Source organism: Crocodylus siamensis, chromosome 10 (assembly GCF_052110815.1).
Source record: "Crocodylus siamensis isolate JL-2025a chromosome 10, ASM5211081v1, whole genome shotgun sequence".
Taxonomy (NCBI): domain Eukaryota; kingdom Metazoa; phylum Chordata; order Crocodylia; family Crocodylidae; genus Crocodylus; species Crocodylus siamensis.
In genome coordinates this window covers 36,967,940-36,992,579 of record NC_143404.1, presented here as the reverse complement: position 1 = coordinate 36,992,579, position 24,640 = coordinate 36,967,940, and the positions used below count along the sequence as shown (strand labels likewise).

Below are 24,640 nucleotides of genomic sequence, written 5' to 3'. Positions count from 1 at the left end.
GTGATTCAGTAATGACTGTTTCAGGAAGGAGACCTTTTCCTTCTGGTCAGCTGAGACTGTTCTGGTCTTTGCCTAAGCAGCCATGTGAGCAGAACAGCTTCCTGTAGTGGCAGGCAGGAGGTACTTAAGGATAAGGGGAAAGCTTCTCATTAATACTAAGCTACCCTCTAGTAGTGAGTGTGCTAGGCTGGGTAATCTCAAATTCCAATACAATGAACCTTGCCAATAATGCTTAGTTATGGCACCCTTTCCCCTAGGTACCACTTACTGATCTCCCAGCTAGTTGGCTGTAAGATCACTCAAGTTTTCAGACTGATACTTTATCAGAAATTAGCCAGTGCAGTTGGATCATAATATGAAAGTAGGACATCATAAAATGGTTTATTAAACTCCAAAATATTTATCAATGTACAAAACTGGTGGGGTGACTAATAAGAAAAGTAACTAGTGTGGAGGCAGTATCCGCTAGGGGACAGAAGATGGTACAGCAGCTGAAGAAACCAAGGAAGAGAGTGAGGCTGCAGCTGGCTGGGTAGCCAAGTCCATGAGTGCTCTTACTCGTTCTTGAAGCTCTGGGTGGTGCTGATGCTGTTCCAGGGCCTGCAGTCCTGCGTGGCTGAAAAAGTCAGCAGCAGCCTGTTCCAGAAGTGGACAGTAAATTAGAGCTAGCCCAGACTGGGAGCTGTTCACATGGGCTGCACAGAAGCCTTTGGAACTGAACTGCCTCAGATCTTGAATATAACCCAACTCATCCTACCAGCTCTTGGAAATGAGGTTTAAGGATTAGTTAAATTTATAATATGCCTGCTACAACAATATCCAGGTGCAATGCTCAGATTAGACAAGGTAGTTTAACGGTCTCATATTGCTGTGGCAAACCCATGGAAATTGAACTCTCCTGGTTCTGGGTGGTGGCAAAAAAACCAGAAGTTTCCCTGGACTGTATTTTCAGTACAGGTGAGCATAGGTCAGCACGTGTCACCAGCACCTTACCCTACAACATTCTTTGCTTCATTGTTCTGTGTTAGGTGAAGTTAAATGCACTAAAGCTTTTTAAACAACACACTAGTTTGGACAACACAAGGAAAAGCAGCCAAGCTGTACCTCTGGCCAATGCAGGAAGAGAAGATGCAGCAGCTCAAGGCACTGGCCTGCCACTTCAGCATCAGAGAGGGTGAGGGTACTGATCAGTGAAGAAAGCACAACCTTCTGGTGTAGCTGTTGGCAGTAGGCAGAGCCCTTCTCAGCTATGTTGCACAACACTGTTAGAACCTACAGAGAGAAGACATAAGTATGCTAAGCTGCACAACTCCACAACTGCCACCCAGGTGACACTGAGGTAACTATGGCTGGTTATTCTGGCTGTAAACCATCTGTAAAAAGGCTGTCCAATTAGCAGCCTGCTAGTAGTGTGCAGCCCACAAGCAGTTAACATGTGACCTGCAGGCACTGACAGCCACTACTCCCACTTCTGTGCAGCAGAATGCCCAGAGTACCTATGTTGCCAGCACAGCCTGTGAAGTGGAAGACAAGGGAGTTGTGTGCTGTGGGTCCAGCAGGGGGTAGGGGGCATCTGTATGCCACTGGCACAGCCCAAAGAGCAGAGGGGCTTATATTGCTGGCACAGCCTGCACAGCAGGAGGAGATCCTGGAGGGACTGCCCCTGCAACATGCAGCTTGTGTGGTGTGTCCCTTGGCTGCAAAGTTGAGTTATAACATTCTTGTACTTCAAACTATATTTCCTACACTTCTATCTGCCAAAGACTGGTGCAGGCTGGGCAACATAACTCATATCAACAAAGAGGGAGAAGCAGGAAATATTCTCAGGAACTGTCCAATTTCTCTGTCCCCCATGCTCCCTGACTGTCTGGATTCAACAGAGGGAAATTGCCTCACCATTTGTGGGCATGTTTACAGCATATTCCTCTAGAGTTGTCTGCATGGCACTTGGGCAGGCAGCCCAAGGGAAAACTTGAGTAGGAGATAGTTCTGATACAGTAAGTCTGGTGTCTGCTTACCACGGATGCCTGTTGTTTCCTTGTGTCCTCCTCCCACCCTAACTATGCTGCAGCTCTAGAACCTTTTAGAGATTATTAAAAACCATTTCACACAGACTGCTCTTGAATTTGCTCCTTCCCCAGCAGTGCACTGGAAGCACTGGGTCCTGTTCTGTTCTCAGCTGACTTGCACTACAGTGGGTGCATCTACATTAATTAATGCACAGGAATAAATTTTGGCACATATTGCACTGGAGTTTATTGCTCCCAGGTGCTGCATTTACACATGTGCCCAGGAATGCAGCATGTTGAGCTGGGTTGGAGCAGCCCTGGCTGGCAGGGAACTGTGGGGGGGAGAGGGGGAATGTCATCCTGCCAGCCTGGGGCTGCTCTGACCTGACTCAATGTGCTCTGGAGGGACTGGCTGGGGCACAAGGGTGCTCCAGTACAGAGCTAGCCGACAGGCAGCCCCCTGACTGAAGCACCCTTGTGCCCCAGCCAGATGGGTCAGTGTCTACACAAGCAGTGCTGCACATGAAAAGTCCACAGCAGGATAGTACTTGTACTTTCAGGTATTACTCTGCCGAAAAGTTTATTAGTTTCATTTACCCTAATAGGGCTGCATGTGTAGATGCTGAAATGTTTACTGTGAAGCTAATCAGGCAAGCAGCTCTGCAGTAAGTGTCTCACTTAGACATGCCCAATAAGTGTTATTCCTTTTACTAATTGAAAATTAGAGCATCTTCTGGTTGGTCCCTGCTAATTTTGGGGAAGTCTGCCTGATGCAGTCAGCTGGGACAGCCTCCTTTTAGAGAGAGAAGGTACTGGGCATATCATATTATCCACACCAAATATTCTAGAAAACTTAGAACCTGAACAGTCAGGCAAGCAGTTGCATCAATGCAGCTCCTCCCATGACTCAAGGAAGAGCGTAATTAATAATTCATCCTTCCTGGGCAGCAGAGAGCCTCCAAGGGCAGGAGATATCGGACTTCTAAAGAGAGTCTAACAACTAGCATCAGAGGTGTGCCTTTAAAAATAAACAAGACAGAGAGTAATTAACCAGCTGAAGAGTGTGACACTGACCCCAACCTTGATGTCAGACCAGTAAAATGTCTGATCCAAACATAACATGCAGAACCAAACAACAGAAGTACTGAGTGTTCCTACACTATACTTGTCTTCTGGCTTGACTCAACCCCTGGTACAAGGGCACACAGAGGCAACAGTCTATAACTGCATTCCCAGACCACTAGTAATTTGACATTTGCCAAAGAAAACTTTTTCCTATGTTGTAAAAGATGCCTTACCAGCAAAGTCACCATCCGGGAACAGGGCAAGAGCTGCAGGAGAGCTGGAATAAGGTCCAGGGTAAGCAGAGCAGAGCAGAAGAAAGGCTCATCAGCTAAGAGAAAAGAGAAAGGTATTAACAAAACCTGATATATAAATAATTTTTAAGTTTCTGTATTCCAAGCCAAATCAATTCCAAATCCATGAGTTAGTCTAGAACCATAAGTGGCCCTACTACTGGCAAACATCCTCCAACCCCCACCTGGGGCTTCAGATGTTCCCAAATTCTTTAGTGGGCATCCTACTTGCAGGCCCAAGCCCGGAGGCTTGGGGTTTGGATGCTCCCGAGCTTCACTTGCCCTTAACCATAAGGCCCTAGGAGCAAGCTAGGGAGGAGTCTCCCATTTTCATAAAGTGGGTATAAAGCCAAGGTTAACTATGCATTACCTACACAGGTACTATCCCATGCCAGCAGAGCAGTCTTCCCCGAGTGCAGTTTGGAAGCCGATGTGGTGATTACAGTATTTTCCCTAGGTAAGCATAAACTACGCTTGATCTGAGCCCACAAGAGGCCAAGAATCGATTCACAAAACCTGGATATGATGCTGGCGTGACTCAAATGGAGCTTTCACCGAACGAGGTAGGAGAGGGGAAGGAATGCTGCACACAAAGGAATGCTTGTTGCATAGGTTGAGGCATGTTGTGACAGAATCAGTCTCAGAATAACTGAGCTTAGAACATATAAATAAGAAATCTTAGCAATTGCCAGTGACACTCCTCATCAAGCATAGCAAAGAACCTGTCAGAGGCAGAAACTCTCAGGCTTAAGGAAAAGAGCTTGATCTAGAGAACAGGTGATGCTGGGGTGAGCTAATGCCTGTTCTGTCCAGGAGTGCTTTAAACTACTATATTTCCCTAAGAGAGACCCTGGCACCAGCTCCATGCATGTGACTCTAGTCCTAGTTTAAAGGCCACTTGCAGTATCACAGGTTCTGATTCAAGGTCTCTTTGAAGCTTTATTCCTTCTGAGGTTGTAAAAATGTAAATCAAGACTAATTTGGAGCAAATCCAAGGAACTCCCATTATTAGTTATGCTAGCAGGGTTTTTTGCTGACAAGTGCAGGAGCTTCCTGTTAGGTTGGGTGACCACCCATAGCGCAGGATAAATTCACCTGTGAGGTTGTTGAGAAGCCAGAGACACTCCTGTACGATGAACAGGTGGTGGTTAAGAAAATATTGCATGAAAGTAAACAAGGCCACAAGCAAGCGCTCATCGTGGACCTGCACGTTACAACCTTCCATCTCCTCGGCAAGTAGGTTACTGAGACACCGCAGCACAGGGCAGATCAGCTAAAACAGTGAGAAAACCAGCAATGATAATCAAGCAGCTGTACCCCTCCTGCAGTAATGCTTCAGACAACAGAGCCCACTGGGTAACTCTACCAACCAACCAGTGACCACTCCACCTTTCTACTTACCAACTCCAAGCCATCAGCAACTGCTTTTGATACCATAGAAGCAAGTTCCAACAAAAGCAGCACCAAGGTGGACATGATGCCTTGCGATATTAACAAGGCATTATTCACGCAGCTGCAAAGGAAGGGAATATTACAGAGAATTCAATGAGAGAACACAGAACCTAGTAAAACTCCAGATTACCCTATCCACCTTCCAGTATTGTTGCCTTCTCTGGCTTGACTGCAGCTCTAGCAAAACACATGGGGTTCAAATTGTTTCCACTCTCTCAAGTCACAAACAACTTTGAGTTGTGCTCACAGGGAAGCTCTATAGGGTAGCTCACCTCTGAGTAGAGTGCTGCTGGGACATATCAATCCCCAGAAAACAATGTTTTAGCAAATTCAGGGCATGAAAAAGAACAAGTTAGAGATTAAACTGTTTGAGAGTGTTCATTTTGCAGACTGGTACCCACAGCATGCATCCATTTATCTCTGCCCTTTTGTGCACGCCTTCTTCCTCTAAGCCTGGGAAGCTGTCAGAGATACCCCTGAAGCAGCTGTGTGACACTGCAGCATAAGATTACACAGTTCAATAAGGAAGGCCTCATCTCAAACCAATCCCAAGTAACAGATTGAAGAAAACAGTGGCACAAAGTTGATATGAGCTGGACCACACAGCCACACAAGTGAGGCAGAATAACAGGATGAAAAAGCTGGAGAGTCACTAGCCTAGGAAAAGTCTTCAGTTTAAAGTCAGTAACACGAGATTGCAAATGGCCTCAGCACAAGTGACAGGGATTACAGCTAACAAGTCCCATCCAAACTGGATGTAACCAGAGAAGCATGTAAGGGAAAAATCCATAAGTCAGTTCTCCCCATGAGATCTGCCCAAGGTGATGAAAGGAAGAGCATCACACAGAGTGACCCAGTCTCTAAGATAAAGCACTCAGCACAGAGTAAATGAAAGAAGTACTAAGGATCAGCTCTTTCAAGTGTTAATCTCACAGATAGGACCTTCACCCATGCCTGTGTATCTGGATGCCCTTCCAGCTTTAGAGAGGTCCAAACCCATAATAATATGTTTACCTACAAACAATGTAATGAAGACACCAAGCAAATTCCACGGCGACTCCCATACCCAACTCCAGGTTGGAACAAACCAGTTGAAGCATGTGCTGGGGGAGAGCAGAGTCCAGAACCAAGCTAACGACAGAATTCAGAGAAATATGAATTTTTGTTAAAGGGGGGTTAAAGACAAGCAACACTATCCCCATTGTGGAAAATTCCACCTGAACTGCAGGACAAGGGATAAACCCCCTCCCCCCAGAACTCCCCAGATTTTGTTAGGGGTTTGCTCTGAGACACATGATGCTTCATGATCCCTGGTATTCAGCCACAAGCCTCATCTTCACATGAGAAGGGCGTTCTGCTTACGGTATGATCTCAATGGAAGCTTCTTTGGCCTGCAGGAGTTGCGACAGGACATAGCCCAGGCCTTCCAGCACTGCCTCGTGTGGGGACTGAAATCAAAGAGTATAGTGCTAACTCTGTGAAACAAACCCAATAAGAATCAGATACTCCATCCACTTTACAAGAGAAAGGGGACAAGACAGTACATATAACACAGCTCTTAATGTAATGCAGAGGGGAGAGGTTGCATTTGATTTCACTGGAGCTTTAAATGTGTCAAGCCACTGCCAAGAGCCTCCAGTACTCTGGGAAATCTCTCATGGCAAAAATGTTCTATACTCATCTGCAGATAAGAGACTTAGAGGGACCTAGTAAGAAAGAGCACAAATCCCAGACAGTTACCCTTGAAATGCAAGCCTAGCAACTCAAAATCATAACAGTTCCAAGCTGCACCCCAGTTGCACCACAGGAAGACATCTTTTGCAAATGGCCTGTGTGAAGGAATTACTCTCTGCCACTTAAACACTATTCATGACTACAGCAACTTACTACACAGGGAATACACCTTCCTGCTTGGCAGGACATGTGAAGAGGTACCAGAGGAAGAATCTGGGGTGAAGCAGATGGGTCACTCACCTGGATACAGCAGGCCAGTGCTGAAATAATGCCCTGAGGTAGAAGCTGCTTCCTCACTGCTTCACTCTCCACTACCAAGTTCCCCAGCGTGTACAAACACAGCTCCTGAAAGACACGTGTGAGAAAATACATCTATCCCTATGTGCCACCAGGGCCCCAGCCCAACCTGGTGAAAGGGGCCCCACTAGCAATAGAGATATTCTCTCTAAAGCAGAAAACAGAACCTTGAGATGCCTGTATGCTGACCCTAAGGCAAGAGAGATATGGTCTCCAGATGGATAAGCAGGCAAAGAAACTAATGCCAACTGAAAACTTCACTGATCGCAGCTTCCCCTGCTTATGCAGGAAGTCATGGCTAGCTGAGGGCCATACTAGCAGCGTGTCAGGGACCTAAGACTTGCTAAAAAACTGTAGCAACCTTCATCTCCAACATAGGAATGTAGGAGCTGTCAGACTGGATCAGATTCAAGCTCTAAGACAAGTCTCCTATCTCTGAATAGTCAGAACCAGATGCTTCAAAGGAAACATGAAAAAGCCCCACAACAGCAAAGCTGGGACAGTTGAGCTCCCACACTAGATCTCCTCCTGATCCTCAGTAGTTGGAGACTGGCTAAACCCTGAAGCATGAGATTGTCTTCTATCCTGTCCAAAATGCTGTTGAAAAGAGACTTCAGGAGGTCACACTGAGTCCAACCCCCTGCTCAAGGTAGGATCATCCCTGTCTAAACCACCTAGACAAGTATCTGTCTAATCTAATCTTAAAATTATTCAAGAATAGAGATTCCACAACCTTGTTACACTGCTGCTGCATTTAATGTTAGAACTCAAGGCACTGTTGTTATCTGCATGACAGTCTATAGCTTTCATTCTTCCTGAGTTCCTGGCCTCCATGATATCCAACAGCAGCACATTCCACAGCCTGACTACACAAAGCAGAAAAAATATTTTCTTTAAATCAGCTGTGAACTTGTTTGCATTACCATCCCCCTGTTTGTGTTATGACCCAGGAAGGACTGAAGCTCTTCAGCTAACTAAGCCAAACCATTCACTATTTTATATGCATTTATGTCTTTCTCTCTCTTATTTGCCTCCTCTGAGGCTGAAACTAGGTCCGTCATTCCTGATCTTTTCAAGGTCTCTTTGAAAAAGAGTTTCCAAGGCCCTGGTCATTTTAACCAACATTTTTCTGAGACCCTTCCACTAGTGCAATCTTCTTTCTGCAAAGTAGGGACTGCTGCTGCACACAGTATGAGAGATGAAGATGCACCACCTACTTACACAAAAGCATTACACACTTGCCTGTATTACCACTTATCTGGTGCCTCTTTCAGCCCTACATCCAGTTTGTTTTTTGACTACAACTGCACATTGAGCAGAGGTCTTCACTGAGTTGTCCATAAAGATGTTCACGTCCCTTTCCCAAGTTGATAGTTAATTGTGAGTCCTACATGGTGTATGCATAAAACAGCTCTCCCTCCAGTGTGTATAATTTTGCATTTATTAATGTTGCTGCCCCATTCTTCAGCAAGTCCCCCATAATTTTAACTGGCCAAAATCATTTTGCCTTATATGCAGATTTTGCAACCTCAGTGTTCACCTCTCCCCATTTTTACAATACCCTGGGATGCAGAACCATAAAGGGCATTCATACACGTGCTCCAAGAGTGGAAGGTGGGGAACACTTTTATTACAGCGGCTCCAAGAGCCACTCTAATTAAAAAGCACCCAGTGTCACATGCATCAGTGTCCCGATGCTGAAAAATGGTTGCTGGGGTGCTTTTAACTATAGCTCGTTGAACAAGCTTTAGTTAAAAGTGGGCCTGCTCCCATTTTTCAGCACAGGGACACCAATACAAATGATGCTGGAGTCTGCTGGAGTACAGTAATTACCATGCTTATAATAGATCACTACACGCTAGGACCTGTACCTTTCTACCTCTCTGGCTCAGTACTGAAACTGAGGGCAGTTACAGGGCTGTAGTAGAGACCATTTTGGCTTGCATATGGCCAATAGCAAAGAATCAAAAGAAGCAAGAATAATAGCAAAATAAAGATTTGTATCTTACTGTGAATTCTATACTGTGTCCCGAGAGGTAGGTTAGGAGATAGGAAGTTGCTGGCAAACATGCCTCAGCCACAGCAGGATCACTGGAGTGTGAGAGTTCATGCAGACAGCGAGCTGCCTCCATCTGTACGTCAGCCAGACTGCTGGTGAACAGCCCAATTAGCACCCGCATGCTGCCCTCTAACCTGAAAAATCCAAGTACAGCACTGTTGCTTTTGCTTCCCCACACACTCCTCATACCCTACTCCCCACAAAGGGGAGGATAGAGTATCTCCCGTGAAGCAGGCACTAAGCCCCAGCCCAGTTCATGGCTGGCCTGGCCATTTTTTAAGTACCTTCAGCTGAAAGGCCAAAGCTCTGACTTCACTGCAGTTACACTAAAATGAATCTGGCCCAATCTTTGGTTACTGATTCCATCCCTCTCCTTTTCCATGTTTTCTCCTCCTCCCACTTTTACTCTTTCCTTTTTCTTGAGGCCAAAGTTGCTGTTTCCAAAGTCACTTTGTCACAAGTGGGTGATGTGACATTCGCAGTACTGAGTAATCAGAGGGAAGTTGTGGGGTTGGACAACAACCCCCATAAGAAGATATACAGAATGAAACCCAAGGCAAACCAGGGGCAATGTAGACAGGGGAGTTCAGCACCCAGGTCTCCCAGTTAAGAGGAAGGGCCTTGTAGAAACCCTTTGCAGAATATTGTCCTGAAAGCTAAAATTAGGGAGAGAGAACTAGAGCAAAGCTCTCAGCCTCCCTTTGTCAACCTAGATGGGCTAACAAGTCAGCCTGCAGCTCACAACCCACTGTGTTCCTATAGACATCTAACAGCACAGGCCTGCCTGTAAGCAGCCTAGCAGAGCACAATGGCACCCATGACACAGTCTCTAGAGGTCCTTGCAAGCTTTGTTCTCAACAGAACATGGAAGACATGACATAAAAGATGCCTTTTTTAATGCATTTTTTAAAATAAGCCACATTTTTTACCATAGCAAAGTCCCCAGGTTCACTGAAACATTTACAGTGACCCCAGCTATACAGGACATGTAGGCCAGGTTCATCTAAGTGGATGCACAGACTGTCCTTGCAATGGTTGCTAATAGAGTGGATATAATGGCTCATGGCTAGCCTGGTCCTTGATAAGTTTAAATTTGTGACAGCAGGGTGTAAACACAGAAACACAGACTGACTAACCTGACAAATTTCTGCTGTGTCTCTTTGTGCTGCAGTGCCTGTCGAAGGCAACTCAGTGATTTCTTCCGTTCCTCTGTTCCCTTCTGGATATCTTGAAGCAGCTGCAACACCTGGCAGAAAGCAAGAAGCTGGGTAAATTTCCAACAAAGTTCTATGGTAAAAGTCTAAAGCCCCATCCTTCTCTCCAGATGTGAGGAAACTGAAGACATGATCACCTGTAGTCATTACAAATTCAAAGGGTGTGCTTATGTGCTATGTCTCAGGCTTATGCAGCATTTGTTAATTTTTTTAGAATTCAAACTGCTAAACAAGCCTAATTTATCAACAGAAAAGGAACCAAAAACAAAATATATAAATTCTATACCTCTTGCTCTGACAGAGGATCTGTTGGGATCTCCATACCAGCTTTCCCTTCTCCATTTTGCGTATCTTCCCGCAGAAGTCTCTTGCTAATCAACTGCTGTTGCTTCCGGGCCTTTCTCAGAGCTACAAACAAAACAATCACTGCAGACAACAGAGCATTCCAGATCAAGTCAAGTTTCCCCCGACTGAAGCACGAGCTCTTCTGTGACTAGGAGAAGCTGCTGTTTTTCTCCTGTGCGTCAGTAGGTATAATTTAGCAAAAGACATCTAAGATAGGGGCTTTATACATTCTCTACAAATAAATAAAAGAAGAATTTGCACACACTGGAAAGGGAGGTCTGAGTCTGGGCATAAATTTAGGAGTTGCAAGTCAGGACAGCAAAGGCAGAACTGAGGCATCTGAATACTTGGATATAATGGAGGTAATGAAAGGCCGGTTTACTGAGATGGGAAAAGTTCAGGGATGACAGCAGAGGCAAGCTGGAGTTCTGAACAAAAACAGAAGACATGGAGGCATATTTGCAGATGTAAGAAAGGCATTTAGAGTTTCTGAGTCAAAGGATGCTGAAAAGAAGGCCCAGATTATCACTACCACCAAGCCATAATGTAAATCAGGGGTAGCCAACCCGTGGCACAGGCAGCCTCTGTGTATGGCATACGGCTACTGGGGGAGGGAACAGGCAGCACAGTGACAGATGTTGCTTTGGTTTTTGATCCCTGCCCCAAATCAGGCAGGGAGCACAGGGAAGGAAGCAGAAAGCAGAGCAACAGCTTGGGCAGGGGTAGGGGATCAGAGTAGCACACCTGCTGAACAGACTGGCCTCAAAGCAAGGAGCCAAATGTAACTGGTCCAAGTCAAACTGGAGGCAGGTAAGGAAAAGGAAGAGGGCCAGAACCTTTGGGGACTGAGGGAGTCTTGGCAGAAAGGCCAAAGGGGGTGCGATTATGCAGGTGGGGGACCCGGCGGGCAGCAGCCCATGGGGCCTTGGCGCAGGATGGCGCAGGCACGGGCGCAAGGAAAGCCGGGCACCAGAGCAGCCGCCTCCCGCCGCAGCTAAACCCGGCCTGAGGCCCGCGCTGCTTGGCCGAGACAGACACGAGCGGCGGCCCCGCGTGGGCGCGGAGAGAAGCCGGGCAACTGGAGCAGCCCCTCTCCGGAGCCGGCCTCAGGCAGGCGGCCCCGCTGCCCGGATCCGATCGGACGGGATCGGCCCGGCCCGGCCCGCGGCCCCGGGGGCTGCTCCCGCCCCGCGCGCACCTGCCTCCTGCTGGCGCCGCCGGGCGCGCAGCTCCTCCAGGCCGCCGGCCCCGGGCCCGCGCCTCCCGCGCCGGCCCCACATACAGCGGCCGAGGCGCCCCGCCCCGCAGGAAGCCGCCGGCGGCAGCAGAGAGCCGCGCACTTCCGGGAGCCGGTGGGCCGGGGCCTGGGAGCTGCCCGTCCTCAGACTTTTCACTGACTTTCCCCTTGAACTCTTCCATGTTACAGGGGTGTAGGCTGGTCTAATAAAAGATATTCGATTCACCCAAAGAGCCTTGTCTGCTCTTAAATCCTGCGTGGGGGCACAGATGAGGCGTGAGGACATGAGTGTGATCCTGGCTATCAGGGTGCAAACAACCTGCAGGTTTGGTGGGATCTTGAATCTGAGGGTGGAAAGGGAGATCAAACAGGCAGAGAAGTGATTCTGACTGTCAGGGATGGACAAGAGTGGAGATGATCCTGGCTGCTAGAGCAAAAGGTAGGCTGTATGATTCTCCTGTACCCTTGTGGGAACTGGAGTAATCCTAGCTACAGAAACAGCTGGGGAAAGGAGAGCCCCAGGCAGTCTCATCATACTAGCAGGACAAGCTGAAAAGTCTGAGGAAGGAACTGAGTCCCCTACCTGAAAACAAGACACAGGAAGGCCCTACAGACCTAGGGCACTGCAGAGAATATACACAAGGTTTTACAAGCTGCAGCTGTAATTTTCTGCCACAGGAGGTCTCCTTTTCATATGCTTTTGTAATATGGGATGGGACAAGACAGAAAGTTGCTATGGGGAATATGGATACCATACAGTGTATTAACACACATTACCATATATCCCTCAGGCCTAAGAGGTGTTTATTCTGCTGCCGTACTAGCATACATCATTTTACCTGGGGAATCTGAGAATCAAGTCTGGATTTTGGCTATATCATCAAGATGGTATTTTACAATGAAAGTGCAGTTTTATTTTCATAGATTTCATAGACATTAGGGCTGGAAGGGACCTCAGAAGATCATCAAGTCCAGCCCCCCGCCCAAAGGGCAGGAAGTCAGCTGGGGTCATAGGATCCCAGCAAGTTAAGCATCCAATTTGCTCTTGAAGGTGTTCAGTATAGGTGCTTGAACCACCTCCGATGGCAGGCTGTTCCAGACTTTGGGGGCTCGGACAGTAAAGAAATTCTTCCTTATGTCCAGCCTGAAATAGTCTCACAGTAGTTTATGACCGTTCGACTTCATCATACCTTGGGGCACTCTGGTGAACAGATGTTCCCCCAGATCCTGGTGGTCACCCCTGATAAACTTATAGATAGCCATCAGATCACCCCTGAGCCTGCACTTTTTCAGGCTAAAGACCCCCATGGCTCTCAGCCTGTCGTCGTAAGGTCTGTTCTCCTGACGTCTGATCATGCATGTGGCTCTTTTTTGGACTCTCTCAAGCTTCTCCACATCCTTTTTGAATTGTGGAGCCCAAAACTCGATGCAGTACTCCAGTTGCAGCCTCACCAAGGCCGAGTACAAGGGGAGAATGACGTCCCGAGATTTGCTTGAGAAGCATCTATGGATGCAAGCCAGCATTTTGGTTGCTTTAGTAGCTGCAGCATCACACTGAAGGCTCATGTTCATCTTGTGGTCAATGATGACCCCCAAGTCTCTTTCTGCCATAGTGCTAGCCAGCATAACATTGCCAAGCCTATAAGGATGCTGCAGATTTTTCTTCCCAAGATGGAAAACCTTGCATTTTTTGGTGTTAAAAACCATCAGGTTCTCATCCGCCCATTTGCTGAGCCTGTCCAGGTCAGTCTGGATCGCCCGCCTGTCCTCTGGCGTGGATGCTTTGCCCCTAAGTTTGGTGTCATTGGCGAACTTGGCCAGTCTGCTCCTGACTCCACATCATTAATGAAGATGTTGAACAATATAGGTCCAAGGACAGAGCCTTGGGGGACCCCACCGGTCACAGGACACCATGATGACTGAATGCTATCAATTACTACCCTCTGGGTCCGACCACGGAGCCAATTACCCAGCCAGAAAATCCTGGTGGACCCAAGGCCACAGTTGGCCAGTTTCACCAAAAGGTGAACATGGGATACCAAATCGAAGGCTTTTTTGAAGTCAAGATATATGACATCAATCTCTTCTCCCTTGGCCAGGTGATAGGTTACCTGGTCGTAGAAGGAAATGAGATTAGTCAAGCAAGACCTACCTGCAACAAACCCATGCTGGCTATCCCTTAGGATGTTGGTGTTGGCCAATCCATTAAGGATGGTCTCCTTAATAAACTTTTCTAAGACTTTCCCCAGGATAGAAGTCAGGCTGATGGGCCTATAGTTTGCTGGATCCACTTTCTTCCCTTTCTTGAAGATAGGCACCACATTGGCCTTCTTCCAGTCTTTGGGCACTACACCAGAGTGCCAGGATGTCTCAAAGATCCGTGCCAGAGGCTGGGCTATGATGCTCGCCAGCTCCTTGAGTACCCTGGGGTGCAGATTGTCAGGGCTGGCTGACTTGAAGGTATCCAGCTTCTCAAGATGCTCCTTCATGAGGTCAGCATTTATGGGGGCAGGGGATCTCCATCACTAGGACCTCCCTGTCCCGTAATGGACATGGGTGTCCCATGGGACTGATGAAAGACCGACGCAAAGTACCCATTTAATAGGTTGGCTTTTTCCTGCACGTCAGTTGTCAGTTGCCCCATCTGGTTCAGCAGGGGTCCAATGTTGCCCTTGCTTTTCCTCCGGCTCCCCACATATCTGAAAAAGGACTTTTTATTGTCCTTGATGCTCAAAGCTAGTTGGAGTTCAGTTGCAGCCTTGGCTTTCCTGGTTTGCTTCCTGCAGGACCGGACCAGTGCAGAATAATCCTCTTTGGAGGTGAATCCCATCCTCCATCCTTTGTAGGCCTTTCTTTTTAGCCTCAGGAGGTCTGCTAGGTCCCTGGAGAGCCAGGGGGGCTGCTGTGCCCTCTTGCTGCCTTTCTTCCGAGATGGAATAGACTTAGTTTGTGGATTGAGGATTGCTTCCCTGAGGAGCAACCATTCTTCTTCAACTACCCTCTCCCTGGGGTCATGGTCCCTTACAACCTGACAAGCCTCCTGAGCTTGTCAAAGTTGGCTTTTCTGAAGTCAAGGATTTCCACTTTGCTGACTGACTTGCCAGCTTTATGGCAGATGGTGAAGGTGATCAGCTCGTGGTGGCTGTCACCCAGCTTTCCATCGATCACTAGGTCGCCAGTTAGGTCATCCCCTGTAGCCAGTACCAGGTCGAGCAGCGCTTTGCCTCTCGTTGGCCCATAGACTTCTTGAGTCAGGTAGAGGTCATCCACGCACAAGAGGAAGCTTTGCGACTGCTCAGATTTTGCTGAGTGATCCTCCCACGAGATGTCTGGGTAATTGAAGTCTGCCATGACAACCATAGTCCTGGAGCGTGCGGCCTTAGCCAGTAACATTAAAAGGGGCTATTTGTGCTTTAATATAATTATAATTAATTAAAATACATCCCAATTAAAGGCTTGAAAAGGTGGCAAAACCCCTAAAAACAACAACCAAATGTTTAGTGAGGCATCTGCCTCAACTGTTTCTTGGTTTTGTTTTGCAGGTTAAAATGCATTTCCCATCCATGGGCTTCCAACATTTAAAAAAAATAGCAGAAATCCTCAGCTTCCCCCAGAAAATAGGAATGCCCAGTGTCAGCAAAGGTGGCCATACAAAAAGTGCCCTCATGTTATACTTATGGGGCCAACCAATTGTAAATATATAGTTCCATCTCTCAAAAGGAAAAAGAAACACCTAAGCAAAATATGTTAGTAAATACAGGCACTGCTTTTCTTCAGTAATAACTCCTCCCCATTCCAGTTCTGGAAGGCAAATATAGTAAAGTCCTTTAAAAAAAAAAATCAGTAGCCCCCCTCCCCCCCCAATCCTTTACCAAACCAAAAACAAATATTTTTGCAAGAAGTAAAAAAATAATAATAATAATTTACATGTAATTCCTCAGAAGCACAGGTGTGCAGCCATTGAAACAAATCAAATTTTAAATTTGCCTCTGGACTGAACAAAAAATGTAAAAAATTTAGCAAGTGGCACCTAATCTAATATACATTTTTTGAAAGCAAAAATAGTAATTTAAGGACCAAAATCCTAATAAATAAAGGGTTAAGGTAATTTCAAAATTACCAGCACCCACAAATATTGCTTCCTTAAAATCATTCTTGGGCTGAACTGAATTTTCCCAAACATTTATAAAAAAGTATGCTAAAAAGGCTGCACCCTTATTTAAGCTTCTAAAAAAATAGTTTCAAAATAAAAAACAAATGAAGGCAATAACCCAATTAAAAATGGCACAGATGCAAGCACCTGCCTTGGCATATCCAAACCCAAATCAGCCCTTTGTACTAAAATTAGCTGTCACAGAACAAGGTTTGGGAGCTGTAGTCAAAATGAAGGTATGGAATGTAAACCAGTTGTGTGTGCACCCCAAGTCCTCAGCTAGGTAGAACAAAAACATACACCCTGTAAAAAAGAGGTGCTAGTGCTCATGTAAGCACTGGAACTTTAAAAATACTTAATAAAAATGGTAATAATGGTGAAGTGTCCAGTTCACAGCTAGCAACATGAGCACTGCCTTTACTAAAGTGTAATATTAAAACTGCTATGTAGTATACACTGCTTTGGCACCATATGGTTTAATGCCATATAAAAAAAGAGTTGGTATTAAAAAAAAAGTCTCACCGAAACACTCTTGGGTTTGGTTTGTAAATGGCTCCAACTACTAAAAAAAAAACAACAGTGAGTTATGTTATCAGGTTTAATAACCCAGCAACTATTGTAAAAGGAAGCTGTGCACCTCATTCAGCTCAAGCAGCAAACAATATAGTAATCATAGCGTCTGGAACCAATACCTCCCCCCCCCCCCCCCCACAAAAAAAAAAAAAAAAGGTAGATTGTAATTGGGTCATTTAAGCACTGGTTAATTGATTACAATGATTCCAGTGGTTTACTGCCACAATAAAAAAAAAATGTGTAAAATCATCTCTTGTTGTTAACAGCTCTAAAAGTACCACAAACAATGTATCCTTAGCTTCAGCATGCATTCAAAGTCAAGTGTGGGTTCAAAAAAATAGTAAAGTCCTTCCTGCAAAGGTTAAAAATATGTGTAAAATGCTGCCTCTAAAAAAAAAACAAACCCAAAATACCATAATTGCACATGCATTTTCTTAAAAAAGCATAAATTAGGTTTCATGTGTAAAAACCATGCATTAACCAAGGTCTGCCCCTATTAAGGAGGGGACTGTAACATTAAAGGGAGCTATCTGTGCTTTAATATAATTAATTAGCTATTTTATGTATTTCTGAAGACATAATTTTATAACTTATTTGTAACCCATGTCAGTAAGCAAGCTGCAAAAGGATATGGTTTCACAAATCAGACTTTGACAAACATTAAAGGAAACAGCATGGTGGCACATGAACAAGCGAAATGATTGGACACTGGTATGGTACAGCATGTGAGCACAAAGGTTGTCAGGAAACCATACATAAATTTGTAGAATTTAGACTGAATTATAAAATGTGATTGGCTTGTTCAAAGTGATTGATTAATTTACTCTCATAATGACAGCAGCCCACTCTGAGCAAAATATATAAAAAGATAAACTTGTAAAGCAAGTTGGAATCATCAAAAATTCACCTTACAGCACTCATTTAACATTTTGCTGAAGTTAATGAGGCATGTCCAGGACTGCTTTATTTCAACAGGCATCATTTGGGGAGTGAACGCATGCAATAAGGAAATGAAACAGAAGTGATTTCTGGACAACAGATTACGACAGACTCAATCAGTTTTTGTGTCTTGGAGAAGCCTGTTGCTGGCTCACATGTTCTGGGAAGGAAGTTTCTCAACAGGATTATGAAATGACCATCACCCAGAAATCTTCTTCCTCTTTGCGTGTCAGAGCTGCAGTTGTGCTCGTTTGGCTTGGGTTTTTAGAAAACTGAAGCAGCAGGGCTGCACAAGAAGAAATAGCAGCTGGGAGCCTCTTCAAGGCAGTAGGTCATTGAGTGAAAGGATCACACTTACCAGAGCAGATACACTCCCAGAAGAAAAATCCCTGGCAACTTAATTAAGGACTCTCAGAAGCAAGAGCAACTTCCTTGGCTGGAAAAGATCCCAGTTCCCAGCTTGGCAGGTGAGTCTTTTAATAACAACCTCTCTGCAATGTTGCTGGAATGAAATCACTTCCCTAGTCACCCAGGAGCAGCTGAAACAAACATTTAGAATGAAAACAAGCAAGGCGTTCCTACCACCTTTGAAACCTTTGATCACTAGCATTTTCCATACTGCTCTTTGAGAGCCCAGATCAGGGTCAGGCCTGTAGAATAGCACTTTATCCATTCAGATATTTGTGTATCAACTTTCACCCCCTGTGAAGATGGTGTTTATTAAAATCCTAGTTTAAGAAATGGAGAGAGTCAGGACAACTTGCCCATAATAGGCTGTGAAGTGAGTCACTAGATGTTCCCGGCCATTAATTTCCCAGTAGAAATCCTTCCAGGAGAGGGAGCTGTACAGACACTCAATCTGTAGCCACCCCCTCTCCCCTGCTCTCCATGCCTTCCTGAGACAGGGGTGATCCTGGTCTGGAGAAGGGGAGGGGAGTAGTGTAGTAAAAATCGGGCAATTTATAGAGTCAAATTGTTAATCCTCATTATTATGGGATGGAGCTAGAACCCCACCCTCTGTTGTCCAGAGTTACTTTCATTAGTTAGTTGTTTGTTCCTGAATAAAACAGCCTGTTGTTTTGGGGATGGAGAAAACAAGTCTCAGTATTCTTTGTTAAGTAAGGAACTTAACAGTGGCAGCGAAAAAATCTGTCTTTCTATGGGAAAATTGAGGAATTTAATTCAGACACTGAGGATTGGCAGCAGTATGTTGAAAGATTGGACCATTATTTTCGAGCTAATGAAATCATTGATAGGGACAAACAAAAGGCAATATTTCTCAGTGTTTGTGGCAGCAAAGCATATTCCCTTTTAAGAAGTTTGTTGCAACCTCAAAAGCCAGGAGATAAAAATTTGGCAGAGTTGCAAAAGGTCTTATCTGAACATTATACTCCAAAGCCAAACACTATTGAAGAACTTTTCAAATTCCATAACAGAAGGAGGGAGGAAGGTGAATCTATTTTAGAGTATACTGCTGAGCATAAAAAGCTAGCTGAACACTGCTCTTTTGGAAATGCCCTAGAGAATATGATGAGAGACATTTGTTTGTGGAGTTGGTGAGGTAAAAATCCAATAACAATTACTAGCAGATAGGGACCTGACCTGGGACAACGTGTAAAGGTGGCAACTGCCATGGAAGCGGCAGTGAAAAATGTACAGGATTTACATCTAGACAATTAAGAAACTCAACATGAACCCATAAACCAAGTGCAAAGCTCTCAACAAAAGTTTAGAGACTTGGAGAGATGTTTTTGCTGTGGAGGCATGTGTTCAGCCCCAGTTTGCACAAAATGTCCCATTGCCATAAATGCAGAAAGATTTTTGCTAAGGACACCTAGCAAAAAAATGGAAGGGGGGCTGTCTGGCTGTACAACAAGGTGTAGCGCATTGCCCTAGACAGGATAGGATCCTGCCTAGTCCACATTTTGATCTGAGGAGCCTTCACTGGTGTCTGTTCCAAATGTTCCAACAGCAAGAGTACTTCCCCAGGGTGCTCCTTTGTAGGGGCTAAGTCCAGTGGTGGTAGTCTGCTCAGGGCATTAGCATTCCCATGCCGATAGCCTGCCTTGTACTTATACACGGCTAGGGTCAAAGCCCACCACTGTAGTTGTGCCACTGCCATAGTGAGTACTGCTTTATTTTCCTTAAATAATTCTACCAAAGGTTTATGATATGTTATGATGGTGAAAGCCTTCCCATACAGATACTGGTGATACTCAGTCTTCCAGGAGTGTTGTAGTCCTTATTGTCCCAGGGTTATTCTCCTGGAGGAGCCATTTTTGTTCTGGGAGAAAAAGTCTGAATGCCTGTACACTTTTGATTTCTACTAGGAGAACAGTGATTCTCTCAGTAAAAACCAAATGTTTGTGTAGCCCCTGTCATGACTGGAAATGAAAAAAGGGTTACTGGCCCCATATTCTGCGTTCAGATCACTAGACTATGAGTTCATAGACTCATAGGGCTGGGAAGGACTACAAGAGATCGTCTGGTCCAAGCCCTTGCTTGAGACAGATTCACTCCTGACTGAAGCATCCAAGACAAATGTTTATCTAACTTGCACTTAAATAATTAATTGTTTAATTTTATCCACAGCTACATCAACTTCCCAACCAACATCTCTGAGTGGACTCAAACCACACTCATTTCAGTTGACAAATATACTGACCTTTTGCATTACATAAATGATATGGCCTACTTTTCTATGATTCCTTGATGTAGTAAACCCACCATATTATGAACGTATGACCTGAAGTTAAGTCTTGCAGTCTACCAAATGAGCTACCTGGGTAATTAGGGCAAGGTAATTTAGCATTTCCAGTTTCCCCCCCTTTTGATCCCTTGGGTGTGCCAGGCCAATACTGGATCCAAGACAATGAAAAGGGGAATGTGGCATCAGTAGATGTGAGAAGGCTTCATATCAGATGATTTTGTTGTAGTCGTGTTGGTCTAGAGGCATGGGCAGACAAAACTTTTGGGGCAGAGGCAATATCTTTTATTACAACAACTAGATAGTTGCAAAAAAAAAAATTATTTGCAAACTTCATAGTTAGCCATTTTGAAACAAAAAATTCACAACATAAGCAAAAAGAAGCACAATCCAGCATCCTGCCTGCTATTGGTCACCTTGAGGTAAACAACCAGCTCAAGCCTATGTTTGAGCCTAACTTACATACCCACAAAGCAGCTTTTTCACAAATGAACTTTAACACCCAGAAAACAATACCATCTTTTAGTTCTTCTGTACAACATGAACAATTTAAGAAAGAAGCAAAATTCAGCAACTTACATGCCATCTGACACCTGAGATAAACAATATGATCCAGCCTTTGTTTGAGCCTAATTTGCATACTCGTGGAGCAGCCTTTTTACAAATGAACTTTCCTACCCAGGAGAACCTTACCAGCTTTTAGTTTCCCTGTGCAATATGAAGTTTTGTTTCTACCTAGGAGAAATTTTACAATCTTTGAATTCTCCTTTGCTTGATGAAGGGCATTTAGGCCTGAAAGCTTGCAAATAAAAGAAATATTTTTGCAGCTATCTAGTAAGTCCAATAAAAGATATTGCCTCTGCCCCAACAGTTTTGTCATATCACGTGTTTTCTTCTTACTACTAAGTACAAGTTGCTCTTACAGACTTCAGTGAGAGTAGGTCACACCTGCAGGAGTTAAATCAGCCCCACCACTAATAAGCAAAGGTCTGAGATATACTCTTATGTTTTCTAGGGTAATCATCATGCACATCACTCAGTACTTGATGATTCTGCTCTTCACAGGACTGAAACTCTCCAGGGTAGAAGGAAGATGCTTTTTCAATAACTCCCAGCAGCACTGCATCTGCTTACATTTATCTGAGAAAACTGTAAGAAGTCTCACACGTTGTCTCCTTGCCACTGAATTTGAGTTTCGAGGAGGAAACTTGGAGAAATATTTAGGGTTCTTACCATTCAAATTAGAACCATCAGTAACTGACATGCTGGGAACTCTGATGGTAACCAAGGTGATCTTTGGAGAACTTGATATTCCAGAGCTTCTCTTGGCATCTGTCTTGAAATTCTTTTCCTACACTCGAGTCACAACACTTGAATTTGAAAGTTGCACCTTCCTTGGAAATGCCAGCTGGGCTCACATGGCTGGGCAGATTTTGCCAATCGCATCATTACACTTTCACAATGTGACCTCCACTTCCCTGGTGGACAGAGCCCAGGACTTCTCCAGCTTGAGCAGCTGGCTGGAGAGCCTGCAGAATCTGACTGTGACACAGTCCCAGGTTGCCCATGTTCCATGTGGTATTGGCAAAATTTTTAGAACCTTAAACCATCTGGATTTATCAGAAAACCACTTCCAAGATCAAAGTCTGGGATCTTCATTCTGCCAGGGAGCTTTCCCAGAGCTACAGGTACTAAAACTCCGTCGCAATAACCTGATCTCCTACCACACCATATGTGAAATGCTGCAGCAGCTGACCAATCTAGCCCACCTAGATCTGAGTGAAAACAACCTTGCAGCTTCCTCCTCCTCTTCATGTCTATGGCAGTCTTCTCTCTCCATCTTTAACTTGTCCAGTACAGGCATAGATCACATTGTCATACCTCTGCCTCCCAACATTAAAGTACTAGATGTAAGTTTCAATAATCTTCATGCTTTAGACCTCCCACTCCACGTCCTGAAGGAACTCCACTTGTCCAATAACAAACTGCATGCTGTCCCCTCAGCCAAGAACTACCCTGCTTTAGAAGTCCTTATTCTAGATGGAAACCTGATCTCACATCTCTCAAAGGAAGAGCTGTGGTCTCTGAGACACCTGCGGAATGTGAAGGCAGGTCAGAATCCCTATAATTGTTCATGCTCAGGTGCCAGTGAAATCCAGGCCTTGGCAAACACAGAGTCCTTGCTGCAAGGCTGGCCTCAAGACTATGTATGTAAGTCCCCACCCCATTACCAGGGTACTTTGGTGAAAGATGTGCCTGTTTCAGCAGTACACGTCAACAGGGCCACAGTGATTGTTCCTGTCTGTGCCATTCTCATACTGATGTGTGGCTGGAATAATTTGATTTGCCAGACATAAAGCACAGTCTGGCCAGCCCTGCTCCTAGGCTGTAGCTTCTTCCCTTCATGCAACAGAAAAAAGGCTATAAGGCATACTGTTTCTGCAAGGGCAAAACATCTCAGTGACCAATTCTGCTGCAGCACCAGGGCCTGTGGGATGAGCTCTCCTGGGATAGCTGCTCAGGCTAGAGGATTAGAAGGACCAACCAACTCCTGTGAATAAACAGATGAAACCACCAGTGAAGCACCACTGTCTGAGCCTCCTCAACACACCATTTGTAGGGATGATCTGTTGGGAGGTTGCAGACATCTGAGATGTTAGCAAATGTATTGCCATCACTTTAAAGTACCATTGTGATTAGAAAAGTGTTGGTGCTCCAGTAGCATTATAGAAACTCCCCAGTCACTCTCTGGCACTATCCCCAGCACAATCATGCCTGTATTTGTCTGGAGTGGGCAAGCTGGAAAGAAGAGGATCTGAATTCTGTATCCAGACAAACTCCATAACACAAAGTAGTTTAATGCCTTTACCTGCTAGGTCCTTGTGAAAGTTGCCAGTGAGGTACTGAATACTTCCTGCCCCATGCATGTAGGCTGGATCTACATGCAGATTTTCTATGAGTATAACTGCACCAGACAAGTTTTTTGCCATTATACCCATACAGCCCCTACGGAGATGCAACATAAACGCATGGCTTATTCCACTTCCCATATTGGAATAAGTTATACAAGAGGAAGGCCTTTATATAAGCACCAGCCTAATTGCATGCACAGTATGGGAGTTGTAGCACCTTGACAGTATTGGTATAAAAAGTTACAGTACAACTTGGGTATGTAGACAGGTTCTTAGCATTAGCAACAATACAGGCAGCAGACTGCTTTCAGCTATTTTGAATCAAAGAAGTTAATGCAGATTTACATCAGTGGAAGGAGATCAGAATTCAGCCCAATGTACTCAGTTCACAAATCAAGGACTTTTTGCTAATGCCTAGGGCACACTGTACTTAGCTACTTAACATAAAGCTTTCCTTCACTGCACACCATGCCTTTCAACTCTCAAAAAGCTTGCAACCTCCAGAAACAAGGGGCTGATCCACACAGCTCAGGGCAGAATACCACAGTGAAGGCATTCTCAGGTCCCCTCAGGGAGACTTTACTTCTGTACTTCCTTTGTTTTGATTGACCTGAAATAAAAGGAGTTTAGACCAAAAGGGATGGCTGATCTTTGTTTATGGAAGACTAGAACCAGCTATGTGAGTTGTGTGATGTCCCTTTACAACACGTCATATAGGGCTATTGTAGACATGACAAAAATTGCCCCTTTTTTCAGTTTAACTGCATCACAGTTTACACGTATGGGTTTTTTTTACAATTTAAATGACCTGTTTGCGATTCCAAATAAGCGTCCTGATGTATTTTAGTTTGCATTGACACAAATTAATATGATGCATCCATGGATCTGTCAAGTATACATGGTAATTTATTGAATGATGTATAAGAAACCCCTTTGTCCACCAGCTGCCATTGCAGTTTTATGTAGTGAGCCCGTTGTCCACCAGATGCCGCTTTAATTTGCAGATAGGAGAGAGAGAGGATACCTGCAATTTTTTAGGTGCTTGTGTATAATGTGCATATTTGAACACTATATGTAGCAGTGCATCCAGCTCAACATGAATCAATCTTCTGCTCACCAGCACAGACAACTGCACCCCCATCCCCCCGCCCCTGCAATGCTCTGGCCAGGGTGACAACGGCACCATCACCTGCCCCTGGTTTCACCCAGGAATGAAGAAGCACTTGGCTGCCTAAATTGAAGAGCACTTTCATTGGCTTTCAGAGCGAATGGTGCCCTCCTGCTCACAGGACTGCAGCTCATAGCCTCAGTGCTTCATAATTGATTTATTTTTCCTTGTGCTGTCATGTCAGTCACAGTTGCATGATGCTCACCCCACAGTCAGGCCCATGGATGTTCTTGCAACAGCAGCAGGCAGCCCTTACTGACAACGGTACTGTCACCCCATAATCTGCTCCTGGTTCCATCCAGGAATGAAGAACTGCTTGGCTGCCTGAAGAGGGCACCCTGGCACACTTTCATTTGCCCTTCAGAGCGAACGGCACCTGCCCTCTCACAGGACTCCCCAAATCTAAACAGGTTTGGTCCAAAAGACTCTCCAGGTCCAAAGTGAGACATCCCCCACCCCACCTGTCACTGATAGTATATCTGTCAC

General features: G+C 45.1%; 2 protein-coding genes across 3 annotated transcripts; one reads left to right on the top strand and one right to left on the bottom strand.

Annotated features, from left to right (window-relative positions):
* Window positions 1-351: 351 nt before the first annotated feature.
* Window positions 352-11,819, bottom strand: TMCO6 (transmembrane and coiled-coil domains 6). The gene is made up of 12 exons (XM_090020974.1): window positions 11,664-11,819; window positions 10,407-10,528; window positions 10,043-10,152; window positions 8,857-9,040; window positions 6,791-6,895; window positions 6,179-6,264; window positions 5,831-5,947; window positions 4,766-4,877; window positions 4,460-4,637; window positions 3,308-3,402; window positions 1,105-1,272; window positions 352-636 (listed from the first exon to the last, which is right to left on the bottom strand). Exons 1-12 carry the CDS (start codon window positions 11,743-11,745, stop codon window positions 466-468), a joined length of 1,530 nt encoding a protein of 509 aa, XP_089877100.1. The 5' UTR covers window positions 11,746-11,819; the 3' UTR covers window positions 352-465.
* On the top strand, window positions 10,535-23,617 carry CD14 (CD14 molecule). Of its 2 annotated transcripts, XM_090020977.1 has the most exons (3): window positions 10,535-11,275; window positions 17,404-17,834; window positions 21,090-23,617. In XM_090020977.1, exon 3 carries the CDS (start codon window positions 21,100-21,102, stop codon window positions 22,429-22,431), a length of 1,332 nt encoding a protein of 443 aa, XP_089877103.1. In that variant the 5' UTR covers window positions 10,535-11,275; window positions 17,404-17,834; window positions 21,090-21,099; the 3' UTR covers window positions 22,432-23,617. The 2 variants fall into 2 exon arrangements, 1 of the variants encoding a protein (XP_089877103.1); XR_016438395.1 differs by lacking the exons at window positions 17,404-17,834; window positions 21,090-23,617 and adding an exon at window positions 11,357-11,652.
* The last annotated feature ends 1,023 nt before the right edge of the window (window positions 23,618-24,640 follow it).